The sequence below is a fragment of the Thrips palmi genome, unplaced genomic scaffold (genome assembly GCF_012932325.1).
Source record: "Thrips palmi isolate BJ-2018 unplaced genomic scaffold, TpBJ-2018v1 HiC_scaffold_15, whole genome shotgun sequence".
Taxonomy (NCBI): Eukaryota; Metazoa; Arthropoda; class Insecta; order Thysanoptera; family Thripidae; genus Thrips; species Thrips palmi.
This window is the reverse complement of record NW_023144624.1, coordinates 8,303,112-8,322,978: the sequence shown is the minus strand read 5'-3', so window position 1 is coordinate 8,322,978 and position 19,867 is coordinate 8,303,112. Positions and strand designations below refer to the sequence as shown.

Genomic DNA, 19,867 nt, shown 5'->3' with positions numbered 1-19,867 from the left:
CTGCAGCTGCGCGTCGCACCTCCAGCCGCACTGCCTGCACCTGCTGCACCTGGCCGGACTCGAGTCGTCCCCTGGCCGTCGTGCCGTCGTCGCCGTGCCTCTCTCTGCACCGGCCCGGCCTGCCCGACCCTCTTTACGGCCGGCGTGCCGTGCCGTGCCGCTCTGCGGTCGGCGGTCGGAGCCTCCAGGGCTACCAACTTACAGCCTTCCAGCTCGGTAAAGTTCGAACACGAGGTAACGGGCCGCGGGCGGTGGCGGCGCGGGGCGGCGCAGGGCTGCCAACAGGTGTGGCGCCCCGCATCGTCTGGCCGCGCCGGCTACACACAGTAGTTGGCGCGCCTGGCCAGGGCCAGGGTGGCGGGGCGTGGCGGCGCGGGGCGGGGCGCCCATTGCGGCCCTCCCCGTCCCGACGGTCCCGAGGGCGCCGCGACGACGCCGAGGTGCGGGCCCGCCGCGGTGCCGCGGCCTTACTCAGGCCCCCGCCCCGTCCCGCCCCGGCCGGGCCATGCAACGGGACCGCAGTGTGCTTCCTGCAGCCAAATCATTTTCTTATTTTATGGGGGGAAGTTGGCGGCACGTCGCTGCACTCGCCGAGCACGGTTCTCGGTTCTTGTTTCTGTTGTTGTTGCTGCCGCCTCTGACTGTGAATAACGGCTCTGGCGTGCGCATAGCGCACGTTCCGCGCCGCACGAGAAGAGAGAAGTGGCATGAGCAGCCGGCGCGCCAGGCCAGGCCGCCAGGCCACGCCCCACTCCACTGCAAGCTCCGCGGCCAGCTCGCGGCCAGCTCCGCGGCGTGCCCGTGAACTTGGCCCAGTTCGGGGCGCTGATCAGCCACCAGCCGCACAGCGCCAACGGCCGACGGCCGACGGCACGCCCTTCCCTCGCCGCCCTTCCCGGACTTCCCTTGCCGCCCGCCAGCTTCGCGACCAAGGACTGGTCCAACCGGTTCGGTTCGTTTCGGTTCCGCCGTCGGCGTCGGCTTCGGCCGGCTTCGGTCGGCTTCGGCCCTCCCCGCCTGACCTTTCGTGACCCGCCGCGGCCGCGGAGCACAGCGGGGCGCGCAGCCGCGGCATGCACGCCGATGATGCACGCGGCCCGGCGTCGGAGCGTCCCGGCCGCCTTCAAGCCCGTCTTGAACCTGAACGCCCCGCGGACGGCACTCCTGCACTGTTTGGCACTGTGGCGTGCAGCGGCCGAGTGGCCGAGGGGCCTCAGGGCACGGCATGAGGCTAGGTTAGGCCAGGTTAGGGTGACGCAAGCTACGCAAGCCGGCCGAGTGGACCGAGTGCCGGTCAGGGTCGGTGCCGCGGGTCGGCACGGGGTCGGCGCAGCACTCTAGTCCGACCCGTTCGGGAGCAGTGTAGCGAAGAGAGAGTCCCTTCCAGGGCCTCCCCGGGCGCCGTGTCATACGCGGTATCGTCTTCCGTACTGGAACGGGAACTCGCACGGCCGGGGCGGGGCGGGGCGGGCGGCGGCCTCTACCTGGAGTCTAGCCGGGCTGGAAGGAGAAAGGGATGTGGCTCGTGTGGGTGACAGGCCGGCGTCCAGCCCGCCGGCCGGCGGCCCCATCCCACGGGACAGTCGCGTCCAAAACGTTGATGCGCCGGGTCGCCCTCGCCCCTCGACCCGCCACAGCCCGTCCTCGGACAAAGTCAAGTTGGTTGAACTGACTGATGCGGCTGATTTGCTGATTTCGGGTTCAAGTAGTATTGAGTGGCTGCCGGGCGGGCCGGCCGGTACAGTCCGGTGCAAGAGTGGTGCAAGCGAGTCGCACCAAGCCAAGGGCCTTAACCGCGCCGCTGTCGCTCGGCTGTCGCTGCCGTGACTCTCCGCCGTTGTTATTAAAGTCGTAGTGCGAAATGTCATGAAACGAGAGCCGACATGTGTCAGCTTTCCCTGAGGAACCGGGAAAAAGAAAAAGGCGCGAGAAAAAGGCTGAGGGAGGAAGGCTGGCGACTCGACTCGGCTCTCGGCTTGGCTCGCGAGGTCGCGGTCTTTATTAAAGTGCCGACAGCACGCAATCCGGAGCTCTTTTTCTTTCCTTCCCCCGCCGTTTTGCCGTTTTGGCGCTGTCGTTAAAACGCGGCTATCTCGGCCCGTTTGCAGTGCAGTGCCGTTTCTTCATTTTTGAGTCTGCTGCCCGGGCCGGGCCCCGGGCCGCGCGCCGCATTTCGCGTCCCCAGCCGGCCTGGCCCTCCCTGCATCATGAAAGCACGCAGCCCGCGCAGCCCCGAGACGGCGATGCATCGTGGACGAGTCCTGTGTACGCCGTACGCGCGCACGTGTGGACGCGGGGCGGCGCGGCGCGCAGCGCGTAGCGGCACGGTTCCAAAGGCTCCACCGTCCGGCGAGGCGGCACGGCGGCACGGCGGCCGGCACTGTGTCAAGTGTAGGAGGAAAGTGGAGCGAGCGGCCAGGGCGCGTTTGGGAGACATTCCTGGCTTACGTGTGCGTGAGTGTGTGTGTCATGCCAGGCATGCTCGTAGTACCTCTCTCATGGAGCCTCTGAGTCGCCCTGCAGGCGGCGCAGCGAGGGAATTTCCTTGAAGCTAGACTAGCAGCTACCCCGAGGCGCGTTTCTTGCCACCAACTTTCAAGTTCCTCCCGAGCTTTTCCGAGCTTTTCCGGTTTTCTGAGGCAAGGCGGCGTAGCGCAACAGCATGTGTGTGCGCTCAAGTGTGCCAGTGACACATGCGTACAAGCGCGGCCACGCACACACGCACACACACAGGCGCACGCGGGCGTGCACAAGGGAGGGACTTGTTGAGGCGTCCCCCTCGGGACGTCGCTCGCCAGGCGCTCTGCCCGTGTACGGCGTGTACGGCGTGTACGTCGCTTGCATTGATTTTCGCGATGAGTTTATGCAGGGGAGGGGGTGGGGTACCTCTCTCCTCGGGCGCGTATAACTAGACCTCGGCCAAGAGGGGCCGGGGGGTGAGGCGGGGGTGCCCCTCGCCACCACGCCCATTCCCTGCATTAAGGCGCTCGACAAACTTTAATGAAATATCGGATCGGTGGCGCTGCAGCGTGCAGGCCATCCCGGCCGGGCCGTGGCCAGGCGCACGCACTGCATGTGCTGCCGGGCCGTAGTGGGCCTCGCCGCAGGCCTTGTCACACCCGGGTGGGCCCGGCCCACGGCGAGGCCCATGCCGAGGCCCATGCCGAGGCCCATGGCCCGTGGAGCATGCCCTCGCCGGAAGCGGGGAAGAGCGGTGCCGAGCAGCGCCCCGGAGCGGGAGGGGAGGGGAGGGGAGGGGAGGGGAGGGGAGGGGAGGGGAGGGGAGGGTGCCCTAAGCGCCAGTTCCTGCGGCCTGCTGTGCGTGTTGCTGCGCGTCCGTGTGAGTGCGGCTTACAGTGTTGCACCGGCGTGTTGGCGGCTGCAAGGCTGCAAGCCTGCACCACGTGGGCTCCTCGGATCCGCAGATCCGTCTTATTTCAAAGTGGCTTCTGCTGTGGCTTTGCTGCTGCAGTGCTGCATGCGGCCCCGGCGGCCCGGTCGGCCCTGTCGTGCGCGTGCTGGGCGCACCCTTGCTGCCGTCGTGCAGGGTCACGCCGGGGTCCCTTCGCTGGCAATGGTCTTCCGCCCTCGGCCCGGCCCTTCTCGCCCGGAGCGGCCGCCAACGTTGTGTCGGCAAGGCGTGCAAAGTTGGCCGCGAACCGCGCGGCGCGGCGCATGGCGGCAAGAGTTTGCGAGGAAGCAGAAGCCCTTCCGAGACAGTCCGAACCGAAGAGAGAGAGGGAGAGAGGAGGCCTGGTGCGGGACGCGACGCACAGCAGTACAAAAGTGAACCCTGCCGTGCTTCCACTTCCATCAGGTCGCGCACGCTCCGCGCTCCGCTCTCCCCGATGACGAATGTCATTTTCTACTTTTGGAGCGCAGAGCGGCGCTGGCGGTGCAGCGCCCCTTCGCCTCCGCCTTGGAGAGAATGACGGAAGGCCAACAAAAGCTGGACGGGGTGCGGAGCGCAGGCAGAGAGGGAGAGGGATGTATATTTTGGTCGTGTCGCTGCTCGCTCCTTCCGCCTACGAAGCCCTGCGAAGCCGCCGCGCGCCGCCCGAGAAACGCCGCCACGCCGACTCGACTCGACTGGCACAATGCAGTGAATGCAGCACACTGGCCACACTGCACTGGCGCGCTGCTTCCTGAGCTCCGCGGCGCCGCGCAGCCCCGGCTGCCGCTCGTTGCGTCGTCGTTGTCCTGATGGGGTCAGTGCTGTTATGATGCTGATGGTGGCGCCGGTAGCGCGGCGCTGGTAGCGCGGCTGGTAGCCCGTGGTCGTGTTGGTGTTGTTGTTGTTGCTCAACGCGCAGCACGCCGCGATGCACATTGTTCCCACGACCCGTACCGTCTCGCCGCGTGCGCCGAGCCACGCCGTGCCGTGCCGTGCCGTGCCGTGCCCGACGGAGACGAACAACGCCCCGCCCCGCCCGGGGCCGCGCCGTCCCACCCTCTCCGCCGAGGCGAGCGCCGTGCCGGGTAGGCAACGCCAGGGGCAGCAGCCGGGCGTGGCAACGCAGCGGGTGGCCCGGCCCGGCCACCCCGTGTCTTGTCCGTCGGAGAGGTGGCCCCGCGCTCCGCGCCCCGCGGCGAGGACTTTGAGGAGCTGCTTTCTGCCTCGCTGCCCCTGCCCGCCGCGGCCCCTCCAGAGCCCCTGCCACGGCCACGGCGCCACCGCCTCGGAGACAAAGATGCGTGGGAAAGCACGCCGTTTAAGAGGGTCGAACGACGCCGACCGGATCCTGCCGCTTGCTTCAAAGAATGATCGACTTCGCTCCCGTTTCCCGGACGAGGCCCGAGGCGGCCCGAGGCAAGCACGAGGCCGAGGCCCGCGTCGGCCGAGGCAGCCGAGGCCGTCGGATACAGTCGGAGACGGTCTGGCGGCCTAATTAATGGGCGCACGTGAGCCAACGACGCCAACGACAAGAGCCCCGCGAGCACGGCGGGCAGGCCGGGCAGCGCCGGGCAGCAGGGTGGTCGGTCACGGCGTCTTGGCCCGGCATTGGGCTTGGCGCGGCGCGGCGCGCGATTGATTGTCTTCTTACTCTGCCAGCAACAAGGCGGCGAAACCGTCCACGGCGTCCACGTCCTCGCGGAGTGATTCACGGCCGGAACAAGCGTGATTGCATCCGCGCAGCAATCGGCAATCGGCGGCACTGATTGCTTTCCACGCGTGTCTCCGTGTGCAGGCGAGGCGTGGCGCGCCTCGGTGCGCGCACGCGTCACGCGCCCCGCCCGGCGCGCGTCCCTGGAGAGAGACTGGGACGGATAGAGAGTGAATTTGGAGGGTAATCACCATCAAGATGATGTCGGCGGGTTGCCTGGCGGCGGGGCCTGGCGGGCAACGCATCTCGCTTTGCCGCCTTGCCAAACCGCGCGGCCGCCGCGGCGCCACACTGCTAAAGGGACCACGGCACTGTGGGTCTTGCAGCGCGGTGCACTCGCGGTTAGGTTAGTCAACGTGACCTATGTGGGCTCATCGGCCGAGGTTGCCATTCCTGTTGTTCATCGGCGATTGGGCATTACTTTCGCCTCCCGGTGCGGCGTGGCGGGGCGGGGCGGGGCGGAGTCACGACGGTGTGATTTAACACCACCCTGCTAACCTCCAACACCCCGGGCCCCGGGCCTGGGCCTGGCAACCCCACGAGGTGGCCGTGCTGGCCGACGCGGCGCTCGGCATGGCTCAGCACTCGATGGGCTGCCGATAGTGCCGTGGCTGGGCTGGGCTGGGCTGGGCTCGGTGGCGTCTGGCGGCGTGGTGGCGTCAGCCGCGAGGAAAGGGCATCGCGGTGACGCCGCGGCGCCGCGCCTCGCCGCGCTAAGAGGCGAGTAAAAAGTAAAAATGCCCGCCGCTCCGCCGCTCCAGCGATCTGATGGCGCTGCTGGAGCTGGAAAAGGTTGCTCCTGGACCGCGTCCCGGAGCGCGTCCCGGAGCGCGGCCCCGCGGCACGCAGCGCCCGCCTCGTGGCTGTCCGATTAGCAGTGTAGGGCAGCGACCGGAAGGAAGGAAAGCCGTTCATTTCCTCGATCCATGATCTGCAGAAATCCTCTCGGCCCGGGGAGGGGGGAGGGGGGAATGATTCGGCGCTGCTCCGGGCGGGGGGCGGGGGAGGGGGAGGCGGAGGCCCTTGACCGTGCCGGTGGCTGGCGGCGTGGCACGGCGTGGCGTGGCGTGGCGAGGCGTGGCGCTGCGGTTCGGCCCGCGGCTAGTGCCGACCCGACATGAAAGCACAATGCAAAGCTGGGGGAAAAGTTCCCCTGAAAGTTGTCCCTGGAGTTGGAATTCGTCTGCGGCTTCGTGCGGGTCCGGCGGCGGCACTGGAAGCACTCGTACCGACGTCAGCGTCAGCGCAGCCTCCGCTCCAGCGCCCCGCCTCGCCTCGCCCCGCGGCCCACTCCTTCTTCCATTCCCCGGCGGAACCCCGCCGTGCCGGATTTCCTCCGTCGTCGAACCTTGAACCTCGAAGGGCCTCTGTTGGCGACGGCGGGCTGGAAGAGCTGGAAGGTCACGGCCGCAAACTAGCCCTAACGACTTCCAATTTCTGCCCGGTCTTCTCACGGGGCGCCGCGCTGGGCCGCGATGCGCCGTGTGAACCGAGTGGTCGCGTTTCCCACGGAACCGGTGCATCTGTCGCCGCGTCGCGTCGCGAGCGTAGCGCTGCGCCGTGTCCGTGTACGTGTCCCCGCGCCGAGTCCCGCCGCGGTACCGCCGCCGCCGCGCGCCGCGCCCTCGCGTGGGAACATTCCAGGCGGCGATACCCCGCGCCTCTCTAGTGCGCAGCGCGGAGTAGCGCCGCCCGCGGGGTAGCGACGCGGCTCGGCGGCGCGGCGCGCCTTAAGGGAATGCCCGCTTTATTACTCTGTACTGCAATGGGGCACTCAGGCCGTATTGGCACCTGCAGCACCGAGCCCAGACATGTCACAACTAACCCTCTCCCTTCGTCCTTTGCAGGCCCGGCACAGCAGCAGTTCCTCTTCCTGGAGACGATCCAGGAGGAGACTTCGGACGACCTCCGCAGCGAGTCCAGCCGCTCCTCCCACGCGGGCTGGCCGGAGAGCGACTCGGACGCCGGCTCCGTCATCCACATCGCCGCGACCTACAACGGTGAGGCCCGGAGCGGGGAGCCTTCCCGGCCTTCCCGCGCGCGGGGTAGAGCCGGGTAATGCCCTCGCAGCGCGCCGGGCGTGGGGTAGCGCCGCCGGAGAAGGCAGGGGGAGGGGGGGGGGGCTGGAAATGCCGATGCTGAGTGACTGGTGGAGCGGCGATGCGCGATGCCTGCGTGCCGCGAGGCAGCCGTGAGAGGCAGGCCACCCGTGCAGCGCGCGCGCCTCGGCGTGGCCTACCCTCGACTGTACAGGCGTTCTGAGCTCGGCGTTCGGTTTGCGGCGTTCGGTCCGGCGTTCTGTTTACCGTTACGCTTTTCCCTGCGCTGCGCGGCCCGCGCGGCCTGCGCGTGGACGCCACGTGTAAACACAGTAAAGGCGGCGTAGCGGCGGCGTTCCGAAATGCCCTCGCTCGAGGCCGTCGCAGAGGCCGTCGGGGGAAGGGGGCGGCCAGGGCGACGCTAAGGCACGTAGAATCGGGGCGGGGCGGGGCGGGGCGCTCGCAGGGCGTGCCCGCGCTAGTTTCGGCGTTCCCGGCCGGACGGAGGGAAGAGGCCCACGCCAAAGGATGCGACCGTGTCACTCCGCGCAGGTGCACGCAGTGTTGCCACATGAGAAAGCGAAACTTGTGCCCGAGTCGGAAGGATTGCCAACCCCAGCTTACCCACTCGCCCAATATCTGTTGCGTAGAAGGCAGGCTGAGGTTTGCAACTCTTTCGACGCTCTGGGGACATTTGGCTGCTGCGGCAACACTGGGTGCAAGGATGACCACCAAGCTGCAGGCTGCGGGTCCCGAAGGCCCGGACGGACGATGGACTTAACACACGAGGAGGGGGCGGGGGTGGGATCAAGCCCCGAGCCCCTGCCTGCCTGGGGCCTGGCCGGCCTGGGCGGCGCAGGGAACAGAGGCGGCCCTGAAGCTGGCTGACCACATGGCCCTCCCGGCCTACATCCTACATCCGCCTCGCCAGTATTTCTGGTCGGATTAGTCATTGTTTCCATTACAGCAGCCTCTTGCAGGAAGGGCGTGGGGCCTGGCTGGCCTGCCTGGCTGCCAGTGTGCCTGCCTGGCCTGGTAGTGGCGGCGTGCTCCGCCCACCAACCCAGCCCGGCGCACCACGCCGTCGAACGCGAATCTGGACTGTGGTGTGTGTGAGTGTGTGCAGCACCACAACGTGTGCCGAGCGCAGGCCTCACCACGCGCCGCGTACTTTATTGTGTCCTTTCAGTTTCGCGGTCACTTTGGCGGGGAAGGGGAAGGGGGCATGGTGGCCCTCGCGGTCGGGCACGGCGCGGCACGGCGCGGTATGGCGACGACACTAAGGGAAATGAACAAGGTGTTTCCTCTGGCCGGTCCCCACCCCCTCCCTTCGGCCTTGGTCCTCGCCAGTAAACCTGCAGTGGCGCTTGTCGAACAGGAAAGAGCCCCGCGGCCCTCTGCAACCGTCCCTTGTCCCTGCAGTCTGCATTCCCCGCGTCGCACACGGCTCGGCTGGTGCGCCGCGCCACTGGCGTTGCGTCGCGCTGCTTCCTTCCTTTCGCCCGTCGGCCTGTCGTCTTATCGGGGAAATTTGGCGTGGAGAGGCGGCGGGGCTCGCGGCGTTGGCGGCGTTGGCGCGGGGACGGATTAGGCCGGGGCGGCCGGAGGGGGGAGGGGAAGGGGGTGAGCAGCACGACGTAGCCTGTCCTGTCGGGGCTGCCGGGCAGCCGGGCTTGTCGAGGCCCTCAATAGCCTCCGTAGTCACAATCAATTTGCTCCCCCTGCCTCGGCTCGCTCCGCCTCGGCCTCGGGGCGGAGCGGCCTCTCTCTCTGCCTGCCTCTGCCTCTCTCCCCGCGCGCACATGTCAAACCCGTCCTGGTTTCATTACGACTTGAAGCGCACTATTTTCAGTGCAGCCTTCGCTCGGCCGCTCGCTCGGCCCAAACAACGGCGAGGGCGTTGGCGGTTGGGCGGTGCGGCCGCGGCCCGGGGCGTGGTCGCCGCTGAAAGCCGAAGGCTCGGAGCCGAACGCTCGGAGCCGAACGCTCGGAGCCGAAAGCGCTCCGCGCGCTCGTCGTCCGGTTCCCGATGGCGACGGGAGAGCCAGAGATTAGCCCACGGTAGACGGGACCATTTTGAAAGGCGCCCCATTCTTTTCTTTCCCTCCTTCAAAGTTTTGGCCCGACGGCGCGCGTGACTCCGAGAGTCCGGGACTCCGGCCGGCGGCGCCCAACTTTTGCTGCCTTTTCTCTCCTTGATTAAATACGGCCCCCACCCCCTGTCGCTAGATTGCTCCTCATCGGCAGGGACCCAATTTGTTGCAAGTTGACGGGGCGCGTCGGCCCGGCTTATGCCAGCCCGCCTGCCCTCCCCGCCAACGCCCGCCCTGCCGGCGGACGGACCGACGGGCAGGCAGCCCCAGTGTAAAGACAGAGCCGCGCGCCCCCGCGTGCCCTAGGTCTGAGCCCCTGGGCCCCTGGGCCCCTGGGCTGGGCCCGGCCAAGGTGAACCCCAAAGTCACTCCAAGTCCCTCGAAGTGAGTCCAGCCTGCCTTGAGCTGCTTGTGTCGGCCGTGCGTCCGTGGGAGGGCACCCTCCCTCACGGCGACCCCCGCTTGCCCCGGGCACCCTTAGCACCGCGAGCACCGCGAGCACCCCGAGCCAGGTCGGGGCCGTCGTGGCGTCGCTCTGTGGGCAGTAGCCAGCCAAACGACGCGTCGCTCATTGGCGGGCAGCAACGCCGTGGGGCTTCGAAAGTTGGATCGTTGTGTGGCACTGTGCGGTGCTCGACACTCTGTCTCTCTCCCCCCTCCCTCTTTCTCTTCCTCTGCGGCCGCGCCATGCATACTGATGGCGCCGTGGAAGCCAATACTGCATTCGACCCGCCACCCGCCTCCGCTCCGGGCCGCCGCCCCTCGGGAAAATGGATGCAAATATATAATGGGACCTCTCTTTTTTTGCGGTGTCGATTCTAGCGAGACAGAGGACCGTATAAACGGCTGCCAATGGCATGAAGCATGAAGCATGTCCCTGCATAGACCGCCCCGCCGCCCCGCCGCCCGCCCGGCACGGCAGTAATATTGATCGCCACCATTAGCCAGCCCATGGCCCAGCGACCAGCCAGCGACCAGCGTGTCCTCATGCGTGCGTAATACCTGCGTAACGTGTCGCGGGAGGGCATCGCGTGCCGTACTGCGCCTTGCACGCCCCGCCCCGCCTGAACGAGTTCCAGCCACCGCGTCCGCCAGACGGAAGAGGCACGCCTTGACCGGCCGCTTGGCATTCGGCATGCGACCATTCAGGCCGCCTCGCCTCGTTCAGACGCCTCGGCCCTCGGAGTCTCCCGAAGGCGTCGGCCCCTATGGCCGGAGTACTCTTTGAACTGAGACCAAAAATAAATAAATGAAATAAAAGGATCTCTAGTGCTTTCTGACATTCATAAGTGATTAGACAAATTTGTGTACTCAGTAGCATTCTTGGTTTCCGAAATGCTCATCGACATTCATGCTTTGTACCCCAAATTAGCGAGAGATTGGCTGAGCGTCGCTGCCGGCGTACTATTGTCTGTGCCGTGCCGCGACGCGGTTAGGGCAGGGCGTAGTGGCGTACGCTGCATCGGGTTGAGTGCGGCCCGCGGCCCGCCTTGCCGCCGTGCTGGAGGGGGTTGTTATCGGTCGTCGGCCAGAGCAGGCAGCCATGCAGGCAGGCAGCCATGCAGGCAGGCAGGCAGGCAGGCAGGCAGGCAGGAAAGGAAGGCAGGCAGGCAGGCAGCGCCAGGCAGGCAGGCATGCGGCAGGCAGGCCGCCATGCAGGCAGGCAGGCAGGCGAGCAGGCAGGCAGGCAGCATGCAGGCAGGCAGGCAGCCATGCAGGCAGCAGGCAGCCATGCAGCGGCGCGGCAGGCAGGGGAAGGAAGGCAGGCAGCCATGCAGGCAGGCAGCCATGCAGGCAGGCAGGCAGGCAGCCATGCAGGCAGCCATGCAGGCAGGCAGGCAGGCAGGCAGGCAGGCAGGCAGCCCCTTTGGCTCCGGCCCCGGTCTCTGAGGTGCTCGGTTCGGTTCCGCAGTGCGGCCCTGCAGGGATTGCCGGCCATCGATCCCCGCCCCACCCTCGCCCCGCGCCGCCTTTTAGCCGGCCGATACAGTGACGGGGTGCTCTAGACGCGCCCCACCGTGCTAATGGCCTTGTTGCTGACGCCTTCCTCCCTCTGCTTGCAGGCGAGGACCACCATGCCACCAACGGGCCGTCGTCGTGGTCCGGGTCGGAGCGCGACCTGGCCGTGCCGCCCAAGCGGCGGCGCCAGGACGACGGCTGGGGCACGGGCGTGGCGCTGTCCAGGTCGTCGTCGCTCATCGCCTTCGAGAGCCTGGAGCGCCGCCTGTCGGAGGAGGAGGAGGCGCTGACGGGCACGGGGCTGGCCACCGGCATCGCGGCCTTCCGCACCACGGCCACGCTGCGGCCCTTCGACTGGAACGACTCGGCGTCGCCCTCGGCCAGCGACGAGGACAGCGAGGACGACGACCAGGACAGCGACGACTCGCTGCTGCAGAGCTTCAACTCGTCGCGCGGCAGCTTCCGGTGAGTTGGTCAGCGACCGTCAGCGACGAGCCGCGGGCAGCGGGGCCAGCGCCGCCACCTGTTGCACCAGGGCGCCGAGGCACCGCGGCACCGCGAGGGGCACGAGGGGGACGCCGACCTTTGCCTTCTAGCGGACTCTAGAATCAGCAGGCCGAACTTGAACTTGATGAAACTGTCGATATAGGCATCCGCTCGGTTGTTTTCTCGCGCGGCCTTGGTGGCCTCGGCGGCCTTGGCCCACGAGCCTCGCGGCGGTCTAGTGTCGCGACGCAGCAGCGCGTCAGTGTGTGTGTGCTCGAGTGTACAGCACTGATAGTTCAGACTTGATTGAGACACGATACACGCGCCGAGATGGCTGTGACACACAGCACTGCCTGTGGAGTGCGTACGCATTCCACGCTGTTCGTCACAGTTGTGTAGATTAGCACTTCGGTGAGGTCGTTCACGAGCGGGTTAATTGGTCTACCTCTCAGCTGACAAACCTCATGGAAACAAGGAATAGAAATATAGAATCGAGATCGAAATGTAGGATGGAAATACAGTCCCGCCGACGGTCTCACGATTCGTCGTCGTCTCCGTTTCGTGCGCTTCTTTCCATTCTGGACTCGCGACCCGGCGGCCTCCGCGCTCCGCGCGGCGCCACGCGACCGAAAAAGAGTAGTAGCTGGCATTTGGAGTAAGTTGTTATCCCGCGGCTGGGCGGCCGGGCGGCCGGCGCGGCGGCCCGTGCAGTGATAAACCGCCCCACTTGATGGCTTCGGAAACACATCGCGTCCGCCTCGCCGCCGCGCCGGCCTTGGTGCCTCGGTTCTCAAACCGGCAGGTCAGCGCGGCGCGGCCGCGGCCTCTCCTCGCGCCGACTCGTCCCAGCGTTGGGCGCGGCTCGGCGTCCACCGCGACGCACCCGACAGGCCGAAAACCAGAAACGGAAGCGGACTGCAGCCCGGCCGGCTGGCAGCACACTAGACATGGCTAGACATGGCTAGACACGCCGGGTCCGTTTTGGCGCGCGGCACTTGAGCGCCGTGCGGGTGAGATCATAGCCTCAGCCCGCGCGTCTAGTCCGCCTAGGCGGAGCTCTGGCTCTGGATGCGAGGCGAGGCGAGGCCGCTGCGGGGGAGGGGCTTGGGACTTGCGAGGGTCATGGTGTCGCCGTGCTCGCCGTGCTCGCCATGCTCGGCGCGATGCTCGGCCAGCGCCCAATTCCCCCTCATTACTGCGGGTGGGATTACCCGATTACGAGCTGCAGGCTGAGAGCCGCCTCGCCGGGAGCCCGCATTAGGCGGCTCGGAAAAGATGAATAGCGTGGGCGGGCTTCGAACCCACGATGTGACCACTTTGTCTTTGTTGCAGGTCTAGCGCGGGCTCGGAGAGGCTGCGGTCCTTCCGTTCGCTGGACAGCCTCTCCCTGCTGCAGTCCACCAGCGGCGGCACTGTGAACAGCGGCGGCGCCGCGTACCTCAGCCGGCCGTGCCAGGACCTGTCGCTGTCCTCGGAGGGCGACGCGGCGGCCGCGGCGGGCGGCGGGGGCGGCGATGACGTCTTCGAGCCGCGCTTCTGTCTCGGCCGGCAGGAGCGCAGCCACAGCCTGAGCCCCAAGCCGTCGCTGCGCAGCCTGCTGGACGCCACCTACTCCCTGAGCGACCACGAGGACCACGAGGACATGGACCAGCACGTGATGGACGCCATGGACGCCGCCATGGAGGACATGGACAAGCACATGGACCACAGCGCAGCGATGACGCGCGACGATTTCCTGGACGGGCCGGACGAAGCCAGCTCCGTGCACCACAGCAGTAGCAGCAGCAGCAGCAGCAGCAGCGACAGCAGCGGCAACGACGACGTCATCGCCATGCTCCCCGTCGCCAACGTGGCGGAGTCGACGCCCGGGTCGGGGCGGACGCAGCGCTCGGCGGAGAACCTGAGCGAGGACAGCGGCTTCGGCGAGCACGCCGCACTGCCCACGGGCAAGCGCCTCACCGTCTGCCCCATCCTGGAGGACGACGTCGTGGACGACGACTCGTGCTCCTCGTCGTGCTACTCGGCATGCAGCAGTAGCAGTGGAGGCGGCAGGAAGAAGACGGACGAGGTAAACTTAGAGTGGGGAGCAAGCGACGCTAAATTTAGCGCGGGTTGGCACCGAAGCGCGCCAGACCTACTGGTGTGCTCGCTGGCCGCAGTCGCCGACGCGCACCCGCTCTCGGAGCACCCCGACAAGCACCCCGTGGTCCCCGTTGGGCTGCTCGCCGGGCCGCCCACCATGGCCAGCACCCCGGACCTCGCCGGCCTCGGTGCCACCAAGCAGCAGCAGCTCCACGACGAGGGCCTCAGCAAGGCCCTGAGCACGGGGACGGCGCTGGGCGCCACCGCCACCAGCAAGGGCGTGCACTTCTGCCCCGTCGTCGCCGAGGTATCCTGGCGGGACTCGTACAGTGACGTGGACGACGAAGACGAGGAAGACATAGACGAGACGGACGGACCGCGGTCGGACCGGGAGGACGACGACGAGGAGGATGAGGACGAAGACCATGAAGACGAGGAGGAAGTGCACCAGGGCGTGGCATACAAGCTGCAAGTCGCGGGAGTGGTCGCGGACGTGCATCGGCAGGCCAAGCAGACGACAGCGGCAGCGCCCCAGCCAGACAGTGCCAGTCCCGCCGCGGCCGGGCCGGCCGGGCCCCACTCTCCGCCCCGCGTGCCGCCCCGGTCCCCGCCGCGCGCCCCGACCGTCCCGCCGCCCGCCGCGCCCGCCTCGCCCACAGCTGCGTCGCAGCCGGCATTGCCGGCATCATCGGCCCCACCACACCATGCTCACCACGCCAGCAATGCCAGCCGCACCGGTCCGCAGCGGGCGCAGGCGAAGCCTTCAGTCACCAGCATGGCCGCGCCGAAGCCGCAGGCCCTGCCGCCCGGCGCGGGCTCGGCGACGACGTCCCCCGCGTCCAGCCCCGCGTCGAGCCCCGCGACCAGCCCGACGAGCAGCCCCAAGAAGACGTCGCGCTTCGGCGACTTCTTCCAGCGGTTCTCCCTGCGCCGCCTGTCCGGCCGCCACCACGACCACGCCAAGAAGCTGACGAGGAGCAAGAGCGCGCCCACGTCGCCGCCCCCCGGCGCCACCAAGCAGCAGGGCACCAACACGCAGAGCGCGCCGCCGTACGAGGACGTGCGCATCATCCCGCTGCACCCGACACCAGAGGAGCTGGAGGCGGAGCGCCGCGAGGAGGAACGTCGGCGAGCCGCGCTGGCCACCAAGCCCCCGCTGCCGCCCTCCGCCCCGCCGCGCGTCCCCCGGGGGGTGGCTCGCCCCAACGCCGGCCACCACGGCGGGCATGCGCAACACCACCACCCCCGCGAGCCGAGAGACGTGACCACTGCCGCTGCCGCCGCTGCCGTGACGGCCGCCGTCGCGACGGCATGGCGCGCTGGGGGCTCCAGTAGCATGGCGGGCTTGCTGGAGACGGACCTGGACGCGGACCTACCGCTGCCGCCCCCCGGGGCGCGGGGCGTCGGCAACGGCGCCGGCGCCAAGGCGCGCTCGCTGCTCGACGTGAGCGGCGCGCCGCACGCCGTCCACCACCACCACCACCAGCTCTCGCTGCACCGGGACGCCAGCCCTGGCGGCATGCTCAGCGCCGGCAGCCAGGACAACAACAGCCGCGCCAAGTCCATGGAGTTCCTGCTCGACCGGCGCAACCAAGAGGCAGTCCAGGTAAGCACGGAAACCTGCTGCCGACCGCCGCGGTCCTACAGGTGGCCCACAAACTAGTGCGTCGTCGAGTGCAAGTGTACAGTGCAATCGGTGAGAGTGCAACTTCGGTGCCGGCAAGGCGCACATCGCGTGGAGGGACGTGGACGGCTGGCGGCTAGCGGCTGGAATGGAAGGGCCTTTCTCGTGTGATTCCCCGCCGCCCGCGTCGCCGCCGTGGTGACGGGCTGATGGCGGGCTGCCCCGGGCACTGTGCCTACACTGTGCCTACAGTGTGCCGTGCCGGCCGGCGGCACGGACTCGTTGCAGCGCATTACCGCCATTACACACACGTGCCACGCGCGTCACGCCCGTGACGTGCCACGCCCCCCGACACGCCCGGGGCCTTTTAAACAGCTGCTTTTTTCTGAAAAACCTTTTCGTTTCACGCTGTGTTGTTGTTGTTGTAGTCTGGTTGTGGCATACCCCTTGGGCCCCCTTCCCCGTCCTGTCCGCCCCCTGCGGTTTGGGTCCGGCGTTCGGTTCGGCTTATTGGAGTTATGTAACTCAGTGCACACCCCTCACTCCGAGCGTCCCCTCTCTCTCCCCCTCCCCCTGCCCCCTCTGCCGCAGCCAGTGCTACCGATGCCGTTTTGCCGGTCGTGGTTTTGAATCCGCGCGCTGAAGATCTCTTCTCTGGGTGGAGCTGGCCGAAGACAGATCGTGCGTGCGGCGTGCGTCCGATTTGGTTTTGGCGGGCGGAGGGCTCCATCGGCCTCCAGCCGTCTAATTATACCCACGCCTGCCTCCCCTGCGTGGCGTCTACGTGTGAAATGACCCCACAGTGGGGCGGTAGGCCGGTGGGGCGTCCCTCCGCCGTTCGCGGCGAAACGAAACAACGCCTCCCCATCGGCGCGTGCCCCGCGTGCCTCGGTTCGGGCTGAGCGCTGCGCCAGCGCGCCAGCGCCAGGCATGGAAAATAAAAATCGGCCGACCTTTCCCCTTTCTTCGGCGTGGGCGTGAAGAGGCTGGGAGAGGCCTGCCGGTCGACCCGGTCGACCGCACCCAGGGGCGTCGACGCGTTCGAATTCCAGGGGGGTGCAAGCGGCGCTCTGTATTGAGGGTTGCCTACCTTAAGGCGTTTTCATGTAGTGTCATTTTTTCAACGTGAACATGCATCTCAACAAAGACGCAGGTCTTGCATCACTCAAAATTCTCGGCCGCCTAGACCGACCTGGTAACCTGACCGTCTGAATCGGCCAAAACCTAACAAAAGCGACGACAATTAAAGCGTTCCACCTAACAGCCCCCGAGAAGATTTCTTGAGTCGGAAACGAGTTTTAGAGATTACATGTTGTTAAAGAACGGGCTTCAACTATTTGAAGTCAAGAATGTTTCAAGCATTGAAGGCTCAAAAGACCTAAGTCCTCGCGACGCTCACCAAAATGGTAATTTTTAAGCTTTTTGGGGGAGGAAGTATGAGGTGTGACGAGAACTCTCTTCGGGCATGATCCAACATTGTCAAAAGTTGTCCACCCTAGGCACGATCTGATATGGGGGAAAAGGGTCAATATGTCCCACAAAAGAGTTTGTGTTTGTTTGTGTCAATATTAAGAGGACTGGGCGGTAGTTGAAAACGAGTTACTTTACATTCTTTTGCCCGAAATGTTGCCCCCCCTTGCCCCCCCCTGGCCAAAACTTGGGGGGTGCATTGCCCCCGTGCCCCCCCTGGTGTCGACGCCCCTGACCGCACCCCCATGTGTGAGAACGTTCGTGCGGGCCTGGCTTGGGCCCGGCTTGGGCTTCGGGCGCGTCGGCCCGGGATGGGGGCTTTCCTGCTTCCTTTCTCGTGCACCTCGACGTGTACTTTACCCGTTTTTATCTCATTTTCCCTTTTTTCGTTTTCTTTTTTTTCCCGCCACCGTCTTCTGGGCCCCTCCCCCTCCACCGCACGTAGTACAGTACGTTGGTTGCCTTTACGATGACAGTGGTAGCTGCGGCAGGCGGGGTGTGGCGTGGCAGGGCGTGGCGGCGCGGGATGAGCTGAGCCGCGCATACGTCGACTTGGGTTTCGGTTGCGTAGGTGTGTGACGTGTGTGACTGCGTGTGACTGTGTGCGTGAGGTGCATCATCTCGGAGAGCGACACGCCGTAGACCAAACAGGCGGCCGCGTTCTAAATGAGTCCCCCGCCCTGCACTCCGCACTTTCGCCGTTTTTCTTGTGGGGCCGGAAGGCGTCGCGGCGCGGCGCGGCGTTCCCGCGGTTGAGCTTTCGTCGCGTTGTATCACCGAGGAGCGATAGGGATGCAAAATTACCGGTAATTTTCAAAATTACGTAAAAAACGGTAAATTACCGTAAATTACCGGTAATTTTGGTAAAAAACGGTAAAATTCGTTTCATTTAAATGGTGTGCTATATTTTAATGATTTTGTTGAAACTAAGTAGTAAGCATGGTTTTTTTTGGGTCAGAAATGATTAAATCTATTGAGAAGTTCAAAAGAAACACTTCCAAGGGAAAAAATACGATTTCAAGAAATCCTAGGAGTCACGAAGTCAATTTGATTATTGTGTAAGAGTGTGGAGACAGAAAAGAAGTGGTGTTATGAAGTTGCGGCTCAGGGGACTACCAATGGCAGTGGTACCAATGTGGTCGATGTGCCACCCGTCGAAATTTAAACTTGACAAAATAGAAATCAAAACGCTGGTAAATTCAAAAAATTCCAATGCTAATGTATTCCACAGTGTTCTGACAATGGAACATCTTTAAAGTCCATCATTATTAAAATGTTCTTCGCAGAAAGAAGGCAGTGAATTAATTTTCACGGGTTGGCAACTAGTTTCTCGGCGTCTGCGCCCTTGCGAAAATCGCGAAGCTGAAAGCACCAGCAGTCGCGCATTAAAACTGCCCATCCATTGTTGCTGACGTTGAATTGTTTGGCTTGTTTCAAAAGGCTATGGTTCTCTAGTCATGTTTTCTTCAATTCTGTGTAATAGTTCTCCCTTACAACGTATCAACACCACGACGATTGGTTTGACAAACTTCATAAACTCGGGAGGGATGGTTTCGAAACGCGGGTGAGTCTTGTTCGAGGAACATGAGCACTGCAAGTCGCGAGGTGGAGCGAAGTGGTCCTAGTGCTAACTGAATCACAACAACAACAAAATTGTTTTATTGACAGAAAAAAAAGGAATATTTGAGAAACTATATGCCAGAAAAAAAGAACTTTTGTTTTGCTAATTTTCTGTGAATATTTTTTTAGAAAGTCATCACACAAAAATTGAAAATTTGTTTTATATGAATTTTCATAAGCAGGAAACATAGAAAAAACAAGAAAGAGAGCATAATTAATACAGGTTTCAAATGCTACAGTTGGTTAAACTGTTAACAGGTTGCAAACCTACTGCGCATGTCCAAAAACACTCCAATCAAGAAGTATTATTGGATAGTTCTACCCGAAAAACTGCGTTCGAACCGACACCAATTCTATTGTTGCATCTTGTCTACCTGCAGTCAAAGAAATTTTTCATTTCGAACGTGCTGATTTCAGCTTTTGGAGTAAGCTGTACAGACCCAAAAAGAAGCTCGGCTATTGGTCCGCCCCGGCTCGGCTCCCCCCACTCCCTTTTTTTTTCCTTTGACGAGTCGAGTTTATTTGCCATGGAAACGGCGATTTTGACAGCAAATTTCTCAAAATTGGCCACCAACTTTTTAACCAGATTTCGGCATCAGAATCAGCGTTCAAAGTTCTACAAGTCTGCAAACTCTCATTAAAATCGTATAGAAAATTTCCGAAATGCATAAAGGGCCACACAAATTGAATCTCGGGCCGGCTGAATCCTGGGTATACTATAAGGCTACTTCGTGCCTAAGAAATCACCAACGTCCCTAACTAAAGGGATATTTCGCGGCCCCTTGGTATAGGGACGGTCCTCATGAAATGGCCAGTCCCTATGGATAGGGACAGTTCCCTTGTCAAAGGGCCGCGAAATATCCCTTCGAGTAAGGGACATGCCGCGGAGTGTTCAAGTGTTCAAAACATTTACCTCTTGAAGATCAATGTACAATATAAGAAACGCTTTGTTGAGTGAACTTTTGACGCTGATCAAATGGTAGTGTCGCCGACACTACGTATCTACAGACGTTTGCAAGATACCTTTAATAGGTGTGTAGCAGGTTTGCTTACCTAAATGCGTCACCTAAGTGCGTCACCCTTTTCAGAAAATGTACTTGAGCGTTTCTAAATAAGCGTTTTATCATTAATATGGGGAATTGAAAGTGTATTTTGCAAAATACCGATAAAATTCGAATTTTACCGTTAATTACCGATTTTTCGGCTCTTCGGTAAATTACGGTTATTTACCGTAATTTACCGTAAGTTTACCGGGTAATTTACCGCCTTCGCATCCCTAGGAGCGGAGCGAGCGCGGTGCACCTACCGCCGTCGCCACACACTCACACAGCGGCTCAGGGCGACAAAAACACGTCAAAGAGCTCCGCAGCGTCAAGGATGAAGCGCGCG

The 19,867-nt window shown here is 64.0% G+C and overlaps 1 protein-coding gene across 1 annotated transcript in view; it reads left to right on the top strand.

Moving 5' to 3' along the window:
• LOC117641165 overlaps window positions 1–19,867 on the top strand; it is a gene marked incomplete at its 3' end in the record, with an annotated part of 68,570 nt that overhangs the window by 15,110 nt on the left and 33,593 nt on the right. Inside the window, exons 2-6 of the mRNA XM_034378303.1 lie at window positions 6,953–7,105; window positions 11,301–11,661; window positions 13,015–14,344; window positions 14,510–14,866; window positions 15,221–15,370. Coding sequence (XP_034234194.1) covers window positions 6,953–7,105; window positions 11,301–11,661; window positions 13,015–14,344; window positions 14,510–14,866; window positions 15,221–15,370 — 2,351 coding nt within the window. The remainder of the gene's footprint in view (window positions 1–6,952; window positions 7,106–11,300; window positions 11,662–13,014; window positions 14,345–14,509; window positions 14,867–15,220; window positions 15,371–19,867) is intronic.